The sequence below is a fragment of the Aedes albopictus genome, chromosome 3 (genome assembly GCF_035046485.1).
Source record: "Aedes albopictus strain Foshan chromosome 3, AalbF5, whole genome shotgun sequence".
NCBI lineage: Eukaryota > Metazoa > Arthropoda > Insecta > Diptera > Culicidae > Aedes > Aedes albopictus.
In genome coordinates, this window is record NC_085138.1 from 309,912,149 (window position 1) to 309,931,543 (window position 19,395).

Sequence of the window (19,395 nt, forward strand, 5' to 3'; positions counted from 1 at the left end):
GCTGCACTTTACGGCGAACCCAGCATCCAGAAAGTGGCCAAAGCTGGAAGGATATGATGGGCAGGGCATGTTGCAAGAATGCCGGACAACAACCCTGCAAAGTTGGTGTTTGCTAACCATCCGGTTGGTACAAGAAGGCGTGGAGCGCAGAGAGCACGATGGGCGGACCAGATGGAGCATGATCTGGAGAGTGTTGGACGTGACCGACGTTGGAGAGCTGCAGCTGCAAATCGAGTATTATGGCGGCAAATTGTTGATTCAGTATTATCATGAATTTGATGTTAACTAAATAAATGAATGAATGGATTTGCAAGGATTGGAAAAACAGTTGACGTAGATAAGGCTCTCGGTCCAGATGGAACCCTGAATCTAGCCTGATAAGTAGCAACTGCAATGGCTCCCGGAATCTTCAGATTTGCTATGCGGAGATGTCTGAACGAGGGTGTTTTCTATGAGTTTTAGAAGCTACAGAGCTATGTCTTATTGCCAAAGGTGGGGAAACAATCCGGGAAACTGAGGTGGTTTTGTGATCAACCAGAAATCGAAACATCAAGTAGCATTTTAGTGGGGACATTTTTTATTATGCGGAGAATCTGGTATATGAATAGGTTGCGATAGAGTGGATAGATGTCGCTGGGATGGTCCGTGACAGAAAGAGGCCTTACTTCCCGAGCGGAAGGGCATACCTTACAAATACCATGCGAAGAGCAACATGTGCTCTAATACCTAAAATTGTTATTGCTACGTTATTCTACAAAATCACAATAACAGTTGGAGGTATTTGTGCAGAGTTTGGTATTGATGTAGTACTTGTTGGATTAGCAGTGAAAATAGCCGAAGAACAATATTTGCTATTATATCATGAAGTCATCGAACAAATGAAACATTTAATAACAAGAAATGTTATTAGTTTGTTATTCAATAACTTTGGGATAACAAATACAGCACTTGAAATTTTAAGTATGCAATTATTATTGCAATAACAAGACTTGTTATTTTCTAGGTGTTATTTATACAAAATTTTGGTATTCGTTTTTGTTATTTTGCCTCTTGTTACCACCTAATGAAGGGCATGTCAAGATATGGTAGTATTTAAGATAAATACCATGATATGTTATTCGCTTGTTATTTTCTTCTGCTCAGGTTGCGGGAAGATCAAATTGTGAGCATGCAGTTCCTAGAGCTTATCAGTGCAGTTGAAATGCAGATGTGATATTGGCCATGCCCCACCTTCCAACGCCGTCCCAAGCAACACGACTTGTTTCAAAGCCAATAACAGCTACCTTGGTGCAATTTATTCACTGTCCGTACTAAAGACGATAGAGCACAATTGCTTCTTCTTTGTAACCCAAAAAGTGCAGATTCTGCATCGTTATGCAACTTGAATGAGAGGGCATGGTTAAAAAATAAAAAAGATTCTTTCCAGACTCGAACCATGGACATCAGGAGGATTAGCTTTATTCTCCTTACTTACTACATCAAAGGCTCTGTGAGAGAATTGCTGCTCAATACACCATAAAAGCTACAGAAGTTACTTGTTACTTCATTGCATCTTATTTGTCACAAATTGGAGAGCTGTCAAAATGAGAAGACGCGCAAGCTTTTCGCAACACATTTGGTACATAATCTGAACAAAAGGCACAAGTTTTTCGCAACATATTTGGTACATAATTTGAACAAACAATCCACAGTTAGATGTTGCATGACTGTAACTTAACACATTTTATGCAAGCTGACTGTTTTATCACTAGTGAGAAATATGTAAGCTACGCCTCCACGAATCGATGTCAAACACGAGATATTTGGTGATTTCTGTGAAACAAAGTCGAAACTTTACGAGAAATTAAATACAACTCAATTGGCAAGATGGAAGTTGCGCGTACTTTCAGTACAACTCATTTAGACCAAAGTTTATAAAGTCACAGTTTGGAAGATGTTGAAGGTGCTGCTTGAGGTATGAAGTGAGGAGGCCACTTAGGAAGTTGGAACCTTGTTGTCCTCTTAGAAGAGCGAGTCACAAAGTCCATAGCTGCCAGCAAGGCAACTAACCTTGAGGTTGTGAACTGAGCTAGCCTCCTTCCGAAGCAATACATTCTGGTGCATAGTCCAAAATAGTTACATCGAGTTCGTTGTAACAAAATGACCTCTATCGCTTTCAACCTAGCTTTCAAAACAATTCTCCATCAGAGTTTAAAATTACATGTTGGAGTTTGCTTACAACTTTGCGTGCAAGAAATTATTTTATGTAAAGGAAATAGAAATTGAAACGTTCTAATATTTACGTCAAGTGTTTTTTTAAAGATTTTCTTTCTGTGTGGTTCCAGAGAGGCGTTAGGTTAGGTGGCAATGGGTGCGGTTTAGAGTTAGGTCGGAAATTCGTCTGTCATCTTCGGCATCGTAGGTGATCCCAGTATTCCACCACCTAAACTTTCTCACACGGTCTGTAATCGTCATACCTTACAGAGAGGGGAATTCGTCTACTTCATTTTCTCACTAATAGGTAGATGGCAGTAACTTTTGATCTATCTAGCAAAGAAGAGTTCAATTTGCTTGAATTGTTTCGTTTTCCATATGAAAATCAGTTTTTATTCAATATATTTTTATGCGTCGATTTTTTCGCTATACTTTGTTCTGAGCACTTTCAGAGCATCCAAAAACTCACAATATTGTCGAAGACGCCAACTTTGCATCTCATCGATTTTAAGAGTTACAACTGATTTTCTATGTAAAAAAACCGTATATTTAAAATTCAATAGAAAGCTTCAAACAAAAAAGGTATTCTAAATTTTTTCACCATCAATAGAACAGAGTACGATCTTTTCAATGCAATTCGGCGATTGAAAATTCATTTGCTCCTTTTTGAGATATGACTTTTTGAAAAAAAGTGATTTTTTGAAGAAAAAAAAAAACAATATCTTTTTAACTATGAGAGGTAGAACATTGAGCTCTATGAAAAAAATATGCGTCATTGATAGTACTAAAAGTGCTCGGAACGAAGTTTTTACGAGAAACGAATGTATTAAAAGTTATGGCAAGAAAACTGAATTTCATGGATCACCCTAACATGATTCTTTTAAAAAAATATAAGTTAGGAATCATATGAGATAGAATAATGGTTTCTTCGGCAAACTTGCTCCAAATAAGTTCTTATACAACTTTGTAGAACATTTTGTAAACGTACATAACACTATTAAAAAGCAGATGTTTGGATCAGCTAAACTAGAGGGACCACCCTAATTTCACAATAATGAGAAAAAAGGTTGAAAAATATGAAGAAACTTTCTCAAAGACATCATGTATCTAAAACTTATGGTTTAGGCACAAACATTTTTGTCTTCGTAAATGCGGCTCTGGACCCATTGTGCACTGTGTGTGGACCAGATTAATCGTGATTCTTGTCAACCTAACCACCGTAGAATACTTTAGCGGGGACCAATCTCTCACAAGAGGCTTAAGTGAACCAACCTGATGATGAGAACTGGATCACGTATTCACATTATATTCGAACAAAAACACTCAAATCGCCCTATTCTGCCTTGGTTCTGAATGCTGTAAAACGTGCTTCTAGAAATTGGGGTCATAACATGAAATTATTCCTTTGCTGCACTACTTTTCTCGACATTTTGTGGTTTTTACGAGCAAGAATAAGGATCGAGACTGAAACCGCAAACTAAATTGACGAGGCACTACGATGATGGCATTACTACCAGGCAGACGACCCAGCCACGATGGTGTTTTCTCCTGATGTTACGTCCCCCGGAGAAGGCGACAAGCAACAAACAGGGTCCCGCATGGAATCATTATTTCAAACAAGATAGAGGAAGTCTTGTTTTGAAGCCATCATTTCGCTGCTACAAACTACACCGCACGTTGTTGTTGGGTTGGGATGAAGCACCGTAAAACTATACGAGTGCTCCCGCTAGGACCTTTGCGAATGATGTGAAACTGTGGTTCTGGGAGCACATTTTACCCTGCAGGGCATTCGGTTGTTGTTTATTTCTACGGTTTCGTTTGATTGTGGCTAAAAAATGCCTTCCTATTCTTGGTGGTTTGTATCATGAATGGGTATTACAACGAGATGGGGAAGCAAGATGCTTGGTTGATGTTCCATACTGGCAACTGGAAATAGGTTTTTCATTATGGTTAGTCACAATTTTAACGATCTTAATCTGATTATGGTCAATTGCACCAGCCGAGTCGGGGTCATGACTGATGCGATAATGTGAGCGAATTTCGCAGCAATACTACCTTTAACATCATTCTAAAACCTGTTTCAAAGTTTCTGATATCAGCAGGAACATTTCCTCCCTTTTACCTCCCTACCCTTAGAAACAGAGGAAAAATATGCAACCCGAACATCAATAAATAACAATCCGTTCGGAAGAGTTACAACCTCCTTTCCGACCACCCAGCCCGAGCAGCTAACTTTGGCCACTAAGAAACTTTCATGTCGCTTCCGGTGGTAGTGGTAGTGGTAACATACCACATGTTCAACGGTAAAAGCACATTGGCGATGCAGAATGCACAAGTTTCGAAGCAGAAAACTCATTTTTCTAGCTTTTTATTATCGCTTTCCAGCATTTTTACACTCACCGTACCCCGTGCACAGCCTTTTCTCGAATCTCCACCCGGGGGGTATACCACGGGAGAAGACACGGGAAAACACTGCTTGACAGACAAGGTTTTAAAGGGATTGTTTTTACTTGCTCGCCGCGCCAGTTGAAACGAGGAGGCAAATGGTGAGCGAATGCACGTGTTGTGTCCTCGGGCGAGATGTCAGTCGTTTGCCGGTACCAGTCAGTGGTGGTTGGAAGGCGGGGCTGGAAAGTGGATGAATCGATGGATGCGATTGACGGGTGGACGGGCAGATAGATTGAAGGATATATACTTCTAGGTATATCGGAACATAGGAAAGTGTACTGTCGTTTCTCAGTCAGTCCGGACTGCTGCAGGTGGGTCAGCAAATAATGGATGAGGTGAGGATACATTTGTTTGTGCACGGTCGAAGGAGATAAGTTTATGTGTGGTTTTGGTTTGCTGAAAGAAGAATGATTGAAAAACAAATAATGCCATTAAATTCCGAAGTATCTTGAATCTCTCAGAAAATTCCGTAAGTCATTTCTAAGAGATCTGCGCTAGGGATATTTCAAAGTCGTACTATCAGAAGGCGGGTTGCAAGACGGTGAGCCGATAAGGAGAGCGTCCAACATAGCTCTGGTCCTCACAAGTTCCTACCTTATGCTTCCACGGGTCAAGCGATGACAAAGACCGCCAGCTAAGAGTTGTGTGCTTAGCTGGTAGTGCAGCCTGGGCACTGTTGTCCTTCTGACTTCAGCTAGATTGAGGAGGTACGACCCGAGCGTCTGTTCACCAAGGAGGTGCGGCTCAAACAGCGTCTGTTCTGGCATCCAGCGGCTGAGTAGGAAACGCTGCACCACGCCCAGCTAGATCCAAGGTGGTAGCCCCATCAGCGTGGTCGTCCCAGTGGGACGGTGGTTGGGACGTTAAACAGAACTGGCACGATGGCCCTCCGGTGAGACAGTAGTGTTGGCGTAGGCCCAATGAGCCACCCGTAAAAATCCCCATTGCGAATAACATAGGAGAAAATACGACTCGATACAATCGGCAAAGACCCACGCCCACGCGACGAAATAAGGACTATGATTGGAAACTTGGAACATGGAATTGCAAGTCACTAGGTTTTCTCTTCTTATGGCTTTGATCACCGCTTACTTGATCTTGTTCGATTTTAATTGGTGTTTCTCGGTGATGATATTAAATTAAAATCGTAATTTGGTTTTACGTTTCAACCTACTTTTATTTTTCGGTCATCCTCAGAACTGTCATATAAAAGGAACAATAAACAATTTTTCACATTAATTACAATCACATAATTACAAACATTTACAATTTTCAAATTTCTAGACTAAACACTTACAATTTCCGCCGCGCCTGCGTTCTTTGGGGCGGCACACTTAATTCTAATTATCTATGTCATGTTCCGTCTCGGTGTCGTCTTGTTCGTCGTTGGTCGTCTTTCAGTTTGTGTATCAAGTTATTGTATGTGTTTGAGAACCCGTCTACGTCACGCTGTAAATTAACCGTCGTTTCTTTGTTTATCTTAATGTGAACTACCTCTGCTGCTAGTCTGCTCGCGTCATTGTTGATTCTCTCCAGAATTCTAGTTCGAGAGAAGTCAAAACGATGTCCGTTGTCTAGCGCGTGTTGGGTGAGTCCCGTAGCTGATGCGTTCGTGCGTACTGAGTTCTTGTGTTGCGCTATGCGCTTGTCAAGTGTTTGAGATGTCTGTCCAATATATTCCTTACGTTCGCATGCTCCACAAGGTATAGAATACACTACATTTGTCTGTTTTAATGGTGGTATAGTGTCTTTCAGTTTCGTAAAAATAGTGGTTTTTACCTTGTCGCATGGTTTGAAGGAAGCGGTGATGTCATGTTTTTTCAACGTCTTGCTCACCTTCTCGCTGAGACCCGGTACGTTTGGAATGGACACATATTTTTTTGGTTCCTCATTGCACTCCCTCTCTAATGTGTTGTACAACCGGTGTACCCGATCTCTCACCGTTCGTTGAATGAGATTCTCCGGGTAGTTGTTGTTGCGGAGAATGCTCTTTACCGTTCCAATGCTCTCCTGTCTTTGTCCGACGTCCGTGAGTTTGAGTGCTCGATCGACCAAAGCGATCATCGTGTTTACCTTGTGGGTATGCGGGCTTTCCGAGTTGTAGTCGAGGTAGCGCCCATCCTTCTGCTTGGGGAACCAGACCTTCTGGATTCGCTCTTCGTTTCTCGTGAGTGTGAGATCCAGAAAGCGAAGTGATCCATTCGTCTCCTCTTCTACGGTGAACCTCAGTTTCTCATCGATGGCGTTGAAATGCTCCACCACCTTCTCCACATCCTCCTTTCTCCCCATTAGGAAGCAATCATCGACGTACCTTCTGTACACTGTCAGTGGGATGTGTTTCTGCTCTAGTTTGGTCATGGCCTCCTGTTCCACCTTCTCCATGATTAGATTTGCTATCACTGGTGAAAGCGGGGAGCCCATGGGGACCCCCGTTGTTTGGGCATAGAATTTTCCGTCGTATTGGAAAAAGGATGCTTCGAGAACAGTTTTCATCGCCTGCTTGAAAATTTCCCATGGTATGGTGGTGTGTTCTTGAAGTTCTCCCCATTTTTCTTCCACCAGATCGTACACCTTCTCCACTGTAACATTTGTATAGAGGGACACCACATCTAGTGAGTACATGATATGGCCCTCTGGAACAACCACATGCGATATTTCTCCCGCGAAATCGAAGCTGTTGCGCACGTGATATGGTGTTTTTCCTACAAGCTTTCCCAACATTTCTGCTAGAAATTGTGCCATACGGTACGTCGCCGTTCCTATGGTTGACACAACTGGGCGGAGGGGTCTGTTCGGTTTGTGAATTTTCGGCAGACCATATATTCTAGGTGGGTGACAATTATAAACCTTAAGTTTGTTTTTTGTTAGTGTGTCGATGTGACCATCTTTCCACCATTTTTCTATAATCGTGTTGAGTTTCCTCAAGGTTTTGTTCGTTGGGTTATCGTTTAGGGGTTTATACGTGTTCGTGTCACTCACCATTTCCACCATTTTTTCACGATATTCCGAAGCGGACAACACCACAGTTTTGTTTCCCTTATCTGCTCTCGTGATGTACAGATCGGGATGCTCTTTCAGAAAGTTTCGGGTCCTTTTGACTTCCTTGAGTATCCAGTCGTTTTCCTTCGTCTTCGGTTGTCGCTGATAGTTGACGTAGTTCGACATGATCGTTGATACCTCCCCTCTGATTTCTTCCGCTTCGGGTTTCCGCTTGATCGCTGTTTCCACATCGGCTATGAACCTCACGTATGGGATTGTTCTTTTGTTCTGGATGTTGAAATTGGGCCCGAGGAGCAGAGTTCTTTCCACGAAGTCCGGTAATTCCGTCGTGGTCGTGTTTTCGATCCATTCGTGATTCCGATGTTGGTTCCGTATTTTCCCCATTTTGAGCGCCTCCAGTTTCTTTGTTTCCACAGATTTAGACTTGTTGTACGTGTTTCTTGCGCTCTTTTCCACCATCGCGACGATGTATTGGCAATCTTCGGTGTTCGTTGCTTCTTCAACCTTCCTTCTCAGGTGGTGTTTCGCGGTTTTGGTTCGTTCTAATGTTCTTTTTGTGTCCTGAATTGCCACGCTTATAATTTTTATTTTCTGTTTATGGACAAGTTTGTTCAATCTATCCATAGACACGGAATTCGCCAGATTTATGTGGAGTTTGTAGGTTTTGCAGGATGTGACAGGATAATTTACGACGAACTACATCCTCGCAACTTTGACATCGTGGCGTTGCAGAAGCTTTGTTGGACTGGACAGAAAGTGTGGAAAAGCGGGCATCGAGCGGCTACCTTCTACCAAAGCTATAGCACCACCAATGAACTGGGAACAGGATTTTTAGTATTATGCTAGATGCGACAACGTGGCATCGGGTGGCAGCCGATTAACGCAAGAATGTGTATGTTGAGAGTTAAGGGCCGTTTCTTCAACTACAGCATCATCAACGTCCACTGCCCACACGAAGGGAGACCTGATGACGAGTAAGAAGCGTTCTACGCGCAGTTAGAGCAAACATGCGGTGATTGCTCGCCGCGTGACGTGAAAATCGTTGTGGGCGACATGAACGCGCAGGTAGGAAGGGAGGAAATGTACATACCGGTAGTCGGGCGAAACAGCTTGCACGCCGTATCGAACGATAACGGCCAGCGATGCGTAAACTTTGCAGCCTCCCGTGGTATGGTTTTCCAAAGCATCTTCTTCTCCCGCAAAGTTATCCACAAAGCCACGTGGAGATCACCCGACCATCAAACAGAAAACCAAATCGACCACGTTCTAATCGACGGTAAATTCTTCTCGGATATAACCAATGTCCGCACATACCGCAGTGCGAATATAGATTCGGATCACTACTTATTCGCTGTATGCACACCGACGAACCGACGTGACAGTGGTGATTCAAAAGTGTCCCCCCCCCCAAATTTAACGGTCGACCACCGAAGCGAGCGATCGCTTCTGTCAAATCAGCGCAGACGCGAACCGTTTCTTATATGAACACACGGGGGTTCGGTGTCGAGCTATCAAATCATCGCGAGCTGTTATAGAGATGGCGATAGTGTTTGGCTATTTTTCATCATGGCGTCGCGGACAACAAATTTGAATTTATTTGTTCTAGCTGTCACGTCGGTTCGTCGGTGGTATGCATGCGCTCAAAACTTTTGACAGCTACCACCACGCGTCGAATTCGAAAAGCCGCGGCTCAACATCGAGCAGCTGCGTAACGTAGAAGTGGCTCAAGACTACGCGCAGCAGTTAGCAGTGGCCCTACCAACGGAAGAGCAGTTTGGCGCAGCTACACTTGAACATGGCAGGAGGGACATCCGATCAGCCACAGCACTAGGCTTCTCGACTCCGAATCACAGAAACAACTGGTACGACGGCGAATGTGAACAGTTGAAAAACGAGAAGAATGCAGCATGGGCGAGAATGCTGCAACACCGTACGAGAGCGAATGAGGCACGTTACAAACAGGCGCGGAACAGGCAGAACTCAGTCTTCCGGATGAAGAAGCGCCAGTAGGAAGAACGAGATCGCGAAGCGATGGAAGAGCTGTACCGCGCTAAGGACACACGAAAGTTCAACGAGAAGCTGAACCGCTCGCGCAGAGGCTTCGTGCCCCAAGCCAACATGTGCCGAGATAATCACGGGAATATTTTCACGAGCTAGTGTGAGGTAGTCGAGAGGTGGTGGCAGCATTACGATGAGCACCCCAATGGCGACGTTGCAAGCACCGAAGGTGGCGCGGTAACAGATCTAGGAGTACGTGTGCAGGACGAAAGATATCCAGCCCCTAACCTCCAAAAGATTAAAGAGGAGGTTAGCTGGTTGAAAAACAACAAAGCCGCTGGAGCAGATCAACTACCAAGCGAGTTACTAAAACACGATGGAGAAGCACTGGCGAGAGCACTACACTGGGTCATTACCAAGATCTGGGAGGAGAAAGTATTACCGGAGGAGTGGATGGAAGGTATCGTGTGTCCCATCTACAAAAAGGGCGACAAGTTGGATTGCGGGAACTATCGCGCGATCACACTACTGAGCGTTGCCTACAAGGCAGCGATGCCAGATGATTTTCTGTATTGCTCGTTCAAAAATCTGTATCCCATACAAAATTTGGGTGAAAAATCTGTATTCCATATAAACGCAATCTGTACTGAAGCTCGAAAATCTGTATAATACAGATAAATCTGTATATATGGCAACCCTGCTACAAGGTACTCTCTCAAATTTTATGCCGCCGTCTATCACCGATTGCAAGAGAGTTCGTGGGGCAATATCAGGCTGGATTCATGGGTGAACGCGCTACAACGGATCAGATGTTCGCCATCCACCAGGTGTTGTAGAAATGCCGCGAATACAACGTGCCCACACATCACTTGTTCATCGATTTCAAATCGGCGTATGATACAATCGATCGAGAACAACTATGGCAGATAATGCACGAATACGGATTCTTTTATAAACTGATACGGTTAATCAAGGCGACGATGGATTGAGTGATGTGCCTAGTTCGAGTATCAGGGACACTCTCGAGACCCTTCGAATGTCGCAGAGGGTTATGGCAAGGTGATGGTCCTTCGTGCTTGCTGTTCAACATTGCGTTAGAAGGTGTAATAAGGAGAGCGGGGATAAGCACGAGTGGGACGATTTTCACGAAGTCCGTTCAGCTGCTTGGTTTCGCTGATAATATTGATATCATAGCTCGTAAATTTGAGACGATGGTGGAAACGTACATCCGACTAAAAAGTGAAGCCAGGCGAATCGAATTAGTCATTAATGTGTCGAAGACAGCGTACATGATGGCAAAGGGCTCCAGGGAGGAATCTCCGCGCCCGCCACCCCGAATTTATATCGATGGTGATGAAATCGAGGCGGTTGAAGAATTCGTGTACTTGGGCTCACTGGTGACCGCCGACAATGACACCATCAGAGAAATTCAGAGGCGCATTGTGGCAGGAAATCGTGCTTACTTTGGACTCCGCAGAACTCTACGACCGAATGAAGTTCGCCGTAACATGAAGTTAACTATCTACAAAACGCTCATTAGACCGGTAGGCCTATATGGGCACGAAACATGGACCCTATGTGCAGAGGGCCAACGTGCCCTTGGAGTTTTCGAACGGAAGGTGTTGCGTACTAAGGGGTATGACTGGGTTTACGTAAAACTTGGTATTTTTCGGCTTGCAGTCACAGAAAAGCGTTGATTATTTTAGATCATTGCCAATGCGAAGGCAATGATCTAAAATAATCAACGCTTTTCTGTGACTGCAAGCCGAAAAATACCAGGTGTTGCGTACCATCTACGGCGGAGTGCAAATGGAAGACGGGACTTGAAGAAGGCGAAATAATCACGAACTGCATCAGCTGCTGAGAGAACCAACCATCGTCTACACCGCAAAAATCGGGAGGCTACGGTAGACGGGTCACGTCATCAGGATGTCGAATAACAGCCCGACTAAAATGGTTCTCGAGAGTCATCCGACCGGTACATGAAGACGTGATGCGCAGCGAGCTAGGTGGGTCTGCGCTACTACGTACAGCAGAGGCCACCCCGGCCTTAGTCTGATCGGTAAGGTAAGTAAGAAGCCCCCTTTAGCCTCATGGTTCGGTATTGAGACCACCAGGTACCTTCCTGAAACTCCTAAAGACCTCTCTAAATGCTCTAGAGACCACTTGGAACGCCCTTAAGTGTTCCTGAGACCCTCTGGGACGGCTCTGAGACTGTCTGGGACAACTCTGAGACCCTCTCCCAGAGACCCCATGAAACACCCTTGAAATGCTCCTGAGATCACAATTTACCGCCCTGAAACCACCTTAGATCCCCTGAAACGCTCCTGAGAGTCCTTGGAATCTCTTGAGATTCTTTGAGACGCCATTATGCCCCCTTGAACGCCCCTGAGACCTCTTGGTACTCCTTAAACGCCCCTGAGATCCATTGAAACTCCCCCCGGAACCACCTGAGACCCTTAGAAGCACTTCTGAGGCCCTATGGGAGCACCCTGACCACGTGAAACGCCCCTGAGACCCTTGTAATGCACCTGAGACCTTCTTGAGTCCCCTGAAATCCATGGAAACCCAGAGAGGACCCTGAAATCCCTTTAAACGCTCCTGAGACCTTCTGGTACTCCCTGAAACGCCATGGGACTGCCTTGAAACACCCCTGCATTCTTCTGGTATTCCATAGAAACCCCTTGGGACCCCCTGAAAACTCCCTTTGCTCTTCCCTGTAATCACCCCTTGGCCGCCATTTCCATTGTTACCGTTATTATTATATTTTCTTATGCACAGTATTCATAGGCGCCAACTTGTGACGTAGTTGGGGGGGCGAAGCTCTCCGAAATTGAACAATATTCAACTTTTTTCAGCTCAATGTACTAGTTTTCACGTGAATATGCCCAAACAAGAAAAATAGCGTCGATATTTTTCGAATTTCATTGATTTTGAGAGGCTTCGCCCCCCCAACTACGTCACAAGTTGGCGCGTATGACAGTATTGGTTCTGAGTAGCTATCCCTTTTTTATGCAGGACATCCACCCAAGCAGCACACATGTTACAAAGGAGTGTCGACAGCGCAGGTTTTTGGTTGGGCACGAGTCATTTTCAAGTTATTTTGCCTTTTGGTTAGAATTACACGAATATAACTCCTATACAACCAAAAACTTGCGCTGTCTACACTCCTTTGTGACTTGTGTGCTGCTTGGGCGAGGTGCATAAATCAAAAGTGCATAAACATAACCTCCATAATAAAAGGTTTTATTATGGAGGTTATGTCCAAGTAGGTCCTTTAACTATAGTTGTTGTCAGGCTTGTCCGCACTGAGCGCATGAAAATTCTGCTCTTTCGATTTACACCACCAAAGCCATCATATTGATGCAATCTTCCTATCTTACCTGATAGAAGGATGTCTGAATATCCTAAATGTCATTTCGAACTGTCAAAAAATCGCACCGCAGTGCTGCACTGAGCGCGCAAAGAGAAATTCACTGGGGTGAATTCTCTTTGCGCGCACAGTGTGACACTACGGTGCGATTTTTTGACAGTTCAAAATGACATTTAGGATATTTCAACATCCTTCTATCATGTAAAATAGGAAGATTGCTTAAATATGATGGTTTTGGTGGTGTAAATCAAAAGAGCAGAATTTTCATGCACTCAGTGCGGACAAGCCTGGTTGTTGTAGTTTATAAATTCAGAACTCCAAGTAAATTTCAATGACCAGAAATATCCTAATAATGTCTTTGGATGAAATTCGAGTTTCTAAGAGGTTCACGACTTCTATCAGAATGTGCAATATTATTATTTGTTGTTAATACGAGCAGAATTACTTCTGAAATTAGAATGGATGAGCTTCAGGACAGTTTGGAAGACCTAAAATACCCAATCTATATAAAAGAATTGTTGTATATTATAAAAATATGGATGAATGCAAACCATATCCAAATCTGATAAATTAATTATTGAGTCTCTATAAAATTATTTATGATCAAAATGTGTTAAGATGCCAATGAAGTGCTTTAAACCAAATAACTCACATTTTTCCCTTATAGAAGAGTCGATTAACAATCACTTTGCCGAAGAAGGACTTCACTTCTATCAATTGGATGGTTTTTCAGCCATTCTTGTTTTGGAACCTCTCTTTTCAGAAGAACATATGCGAAACTCTAATTCTGCTGCATATATTCCGACAATGTTTGAACTCTAGAACGAATCGATGACATTCGATGTTGCACATTTCCCAACAGCACGCGTCCTGGAAAAGTTCAAGTATCGCAATCAATCAATAGAATGTTTTATCAGTGAAATAACTCCCCGACAGTTGCCCCGATTGAATACCAAGTAAGCAATCCACCAAGTTTCCAAATATCAATTCCCAAATTTCATTCCTGGGAAGCCCACAGCAAATGCCAAAAGCCAACCTCCCTGCTGCGAGGACGATTGCACACGAACGGAATCCGTCACGGTGGCACCTGCCCGTACCACCTGCCATACCACCATCGACCACCGAACCAGCCGGGTGGTGGTAGAAGACACTAGAACGCTGGCTGATAGTGAAGCTGTGGAACTCTCACATTTACAATTATGATCACGTAAATCTTCTTTCTCGCTTCGCTATTTTCGCTGCCTGGCAGGCAGGCAGGCAGGCAGGTATCTGGCCAGGGTGGCACCGAACCGAGTCGACGTCGTTAGTGACACGACTCGAACCAGACTAGGTAGGTGGGTCACAGCTCTCGAGATTGTCAGGTTACTATACTATTGGCACGAAACTTGAGACGTTCGTTTTCTATTTTATTTTTTTTTTTCTGGGATCTGTTTTTTTGCACTTCTCAATTTTCCTGAACAAGTTCGATTGGGATTGAAGTAGAAGTTTGCAGGAGATTGATTCCCATGAAAGGCTGTGTTCGCAAGGTGGATAATGGGGAGGGGATGCATAGAGAATGTCCGAAGCAGACAATACCAATCAGTTCGCTTCGAAAGGTGTCAGCTGGAGCAGAAGTGAAATGGGAAAGTATGGAAACTAATTTCTAAAGTTATCGTGCATAAACTGACTTCAAAATGCTCTTCAGTCATAAGAACAAGCTGATGACTATTACTACCATCAATGCCCTCAGAATCAACCCCAAGAAGCAATTTTCAAAACAAAAAAAAAATCATTACTCCACGTCCACTGCATGTCAGTAAAGGCATCGTCAAGTGGTGTCTTGTCTCCCCAGCTGTGTACTATTTTCTCAAGTGGATTGTCAAGAGTGCATAATTAGGGCATGAAATTTCCCCAGCCTAAGCCCTCTTTCCGTCCCTCTTTGGATTAGGCACGAATTTGTCGGCCCATAAAAATAAACGAGAGACAACGACGACAAGGATGATGACGGCGGCGTACGGAATTGACGCTAGAGAGACATCGACATGACAAGACTCCGGAGGAGCTCAACAAACGCATTTCACGGAGATGAGTGGAGACGATCATCTTTGATGGGTGGAGAGGAGAGTTTAGGAGCATGGATGGCAAAAATGTTAATGGCGGTAATCCTAAAAGTAAATTTCTAAACTGAAGTTCATTGCTATCAATCACTCTCGGGTGACACCCATTGGCGGTGCTCCTCTTTGTTTCTAGGTTCACTTCTTCAAGAACGGCTCCTTGAAGCTATATGAAAGACAATTGATTTCTGCTCGTTCTAAAAGCATATGTAATACCAATGCTATATAATATTTCCTGGCAGAGTTAATAGTTGAAACAAATGTTTCCTTAGAATGTGAGGCATCCCTAGCGAAATTATGATTTTTCCCTTATTTTTCTTAATCTAAATCTATATGGAAAGCCAAGAATAGCTACTAAATACGATGAATCAATGACGTGCTGATATCACGGTTATACGAGTCGTTCATATTGACAGTTTATCATCTGAATTTGCATCCCGCCTTAAACAGTTTTGAACGAGAGCAAAAATTCCTTTCTTACCCGGAAATGTCATCCGACAAAATGGGCCCATCACTGTCAGAGTGGTTGTCATTTCCGCTTGTAGCCGCGATACCGAAACTCAATTCCAAACTCAGCCTGGCAACCAGTTTGCAGTTTCGCAAGCTCCCCCAGTTTCCATTCATCGTGTTTTTACTACGTCATATCCGTTCGTCGTCCGTCATCAACTCGTCGTCATCATAACCGAAGAACCGCACAGAAGAAGTTCCTCGGATGGTTTCTGTGAATTGATTTCATTCTTCGGCATCACTAGGGCACCGATGATTGTCTTATGACCGCCGGTTTCCCTTATCAAACCGACTGTCACTTTTTCCGACGGAAATAACAGACCCTTTATTCTGTACATTCGAATGCCTGCGAGTAAGTTATTTTGCGTATCGTGCTTCTGTTTGTAACGCTCCACGTTCTGTCGGGTCCCTTGGTTTGAAAAGTCCCAAAAAAATGACCACGTGGTTTATGGACAGCCCCTTAGATAAATTCTTCCTGGTGTTTCTTCAAAGTTTCCTTAAAAATATCGTTCCAGAAGAATTATTTTTACAGTTTCCTGCAGGAGTACATTTAGAAATTCTGGTAGGAATTTATCAATACATTTCTGCAGGAATTATTCCGCTAATTCCTTCCGAGATTTTTGCAAGAATTCCTTAATGGATGCCTTCAGTTTTTTTTTCCCAGCAATTCTTTCAGAAATTATTGGTGGAATGCTTCCAGAGGATCTTTTTTTCATGTTTTCAGATGGAATTCCATCAAAAATAACTCCAGAGATTCATAAACTCAATTATTTATTCAGAAATTTCTTCATATTTCTGATTTCCGATTTCTAAAAAAAAATCTTTCCTCAGTGCTTCCTTGAAGAAAATCCTCGGAACTTTGGTATAAAAAAAATCCACAGGACTGTCTCTCACATCTCGAGGAATTAATTGTACAAGAATTTTCGAAGATTTCGCATTTTGAGGGGGCAGATGAAAAAAAGATTATCATAATATCGGGTCTTGCTGAAAATTCCTCAACAAATCCGATGAGTTTTTAATATTTTTCAGAATAAATATTTTATGATTTTTATCCCCCCCCCCTCGTCCAACCATAGAGGGGCGGGACAAAAAGTGAAATAAATATTTGTAACCGCCTAATTTTTACGGAAATTATTTCAAAATTCCTGCAAGAGTTGGAAATACTTTCAAAATTTTGCCAAAAGTTTATCATGCAATTCTTTTCTTTTTTTCTATCCCAGGGGATTCCTCCAAAGATTATTCCAGGAATTCCTCCAGAGGTCCCTTGTCTCAGGGATTTCGGTCCAGGTATGGTTTCTGAAAATTTTCAATAGTCTTCTTGGAATAACCAGTAGAATAACTAGCCACAGAAGTCCAATGTCGCGGCTGTTCATGTGACTAACATCTAGTTTGCCACGGCCTTACAGCGTCAGCAGTGGTACTAGAAGTGTCAAGTTAATTTTGTTTACCAAAACAAAAGGTCCTCTACAAGATGGCCACTAAAAAATAGAAAATTATTGCAATTAACGTTATTAAAATAATTAAATAAGAAAAGTGACTACAGCGCCATTGGAGTTCTAGTGTATTTCTATTGAATAACCACAAGTATCTTCTGCAGTTCTTCTGGGATTCTGTCAAAAATCCGAAAGAACTCCTTTAGACATTCAAAAATTTCTCAAGTATTTATGAGAGAACTTCTGAAAAAATATCAGGAGGAATCTATGAAGAAAACACAGGAGATAGATAATTATGCCGGAATCCCAGGAACGGTTTCAACAAGAATCTTTGTTGGGATTTCTACAGGAGTTAGTTCAATCTTTGAACTAACTTCTGAATGCGGAGATGAACCAGCCTAGGGCTGAAAAACTCAATTATAGAGAAATTTGAAAATCCTGGTTTCTTGGAGAAGGAATCCCTAGAGAAACTTCTGATTTCCTCAAAAATAGTTTCTACAGGTCACCTGGATTTCTGTTGTAAACCCAGGAGACATTTTTAAAGGAATCCATAGAAAACTTTCATTAAGAATTCTTTGTAAAATTTCTTAAGGAATTCTCAAGGACTGAAGGAAGCCCTGGAGCAATTTCCCATAGATTCCTTGGACGACTGTTTATAAGATTTTGAGAATGAACAACAGGAGTTATTTTTGAAAATATCCATTGTGTAGTTCTGAAAGGAATCCATAGAAGATTTTCTAAAGGAATCTCTTTAGATGAACCCGCCTCGGGCTGAAAATTTCATAAATAAAGACTAAAAAATAAATCTCTGAAAGAAAATCTAGAGGAATCACTGGAAGAGTTGATAAAGGAAATTATGGCATTTTTTATGAATCCCAGTAAGATAACCTTAGTTTTAAATGGTATTTTGGAATCTCTTTTCAAGAAATCCTTTGTGATGTTTCTGAAGGAGTGTTGATAAAACTCATGGATGAGTTTCCGAAGCAACCCTGCAAGATTTTATAAAATTAACTTTCCAGAAATTTTTTGAGAAATATTTTATGAATTTTCTGAAGAAAATATGTGAATGGTTCCTTGATTAATTTATTGAAAAAAAAGTTAAGGGATTCCTTGAGAAATCCTTGAGAAAGGAATTGAAGAAATTTTCGAAGAACGCGACGCAAAACAGGGCACAACACTTGTAGTTCTTTCAAAACATTTAAAAGGGCATAAATTTAGCTTTTAAATTTACCGATTTCGGTCTCGACGTTGCCCATTGATAGGACGATGTCCGATTGTGACATTGACATGACGATGTAAGTCGGACACCGTCGGACATGTGAATAAGTATTTTTTAAGACCAAAAATCAGTTAACAGTTCGTCATTTTGACTTTAGCCTTACTTTTGATAAGGGCCTAAGCCGAAAATAATTATAAAAAAAACATATTTCAATAACTAAAAAAATACATTTCCGATTTTTTTCATATGTAACGTCAAATTTCCTGAATTTTTCTGACCATAAACAATTTTGAATTGTGTAGGTAGAGTATCCTAGAGATATTGGCAGAGGAATCTCTTAGCTGACAAACAGGCTTTGTTCTAGTACAGCAATACGCTTGAAAGAAGAAGAAAAAGAAAAAAAAGAAAAATAAGAAGGCAAGAAGAATAAGAATAAGAAGGTGAAGAAAAGAGAGAAAACGAAGAAGAAGAAGAAGAAGAAGAAGAAGAAGAAGAAGAAGAAGAAGAAGAGGAAGAAGAAAAAGACGAAGAAGAATAATGTAACGCTAGGCATAAACCCATTTTTCTCCTGATGTATTTTCATAATGCTAATCGAAATCAAATGCTGAAGTGTCCAAAAAAAATTAAGCATGTAGTTAGATGTAGTTTTCAGATTAATTGACCTGAAATGAATGTATGTGTTGAAATAGTTTAAGATTATATGCATAAAATCAAATCAAGAAGAAGATCTATTATAAGAAGAACTTGAAGACACTTTACGACTCTTTCAGATACTGTTCCCCAAATAGATGGCAAACATAAATAAACCACAAGATTGTTATGCTCCTTAGCGAGTGAAATTTCCAACATTCGGAACTGGTAGCAAAAAATATGGTATGACGTCATCCTTCAGCTGTGCGAACCATTACACCAAGTAAGTGAGCGAAGCATTAACCGGTGGTGAGTGGGTGGGCCGTTCAAGAAGCTCTTTCAACATGAGTTAAACGACCGTCTTCAGAGTCATCATCCTATTTTCGAACTGTCTATCTTTTTCTTCTTCGTTCGAGATTTACATCCCAATGAGGAAACAGGTTTTTTTTCTCAACCTTAGTGCTCTATGTGGTAGCTTCCACAAATGTGTTTGGCGTGCGA

General features: G+C 42.2%; 2 protein-coding genes across 3 annotated transcripts in view; one reads left to right on the top strand and one right to left on the bottom strand.

Annotated features, from left to right (window-relative positions):
• LOC109431029 (muscarinic acetylcholine receptor DM1-like) overlaps nucleotides 1–19,395 on the top strand; it is a 493,708-nt gene that overhangs the window by 444,798 nt on the left and 29,515 nt on the right. The gene's annotated exons all lie outside the window — the stretch shown is intronic.
• Nucleotides 5,694–7,275, bottom strand: LOC134291463 (uncharacterized). The gene is made up of 2 exons (XM_062859226.1): nucleotides 5,939–7,275; nucleotides 5,694–5,840 (listed from the first exon to the last, which is right to left on the bottom strand). Exon 1 carries the CDS (start codon nucleotides 7,261–7,263, stop codon nucleotides 5,995–5,997), a length of 1,269 nt encoding a protein of 422 aa, XP_062715210.1. The 5' UTR covers nucleotides 7,264–7,275; the 3' UTR covers nucleotides 5,694–5,840; nucleotides 5,939–5,994.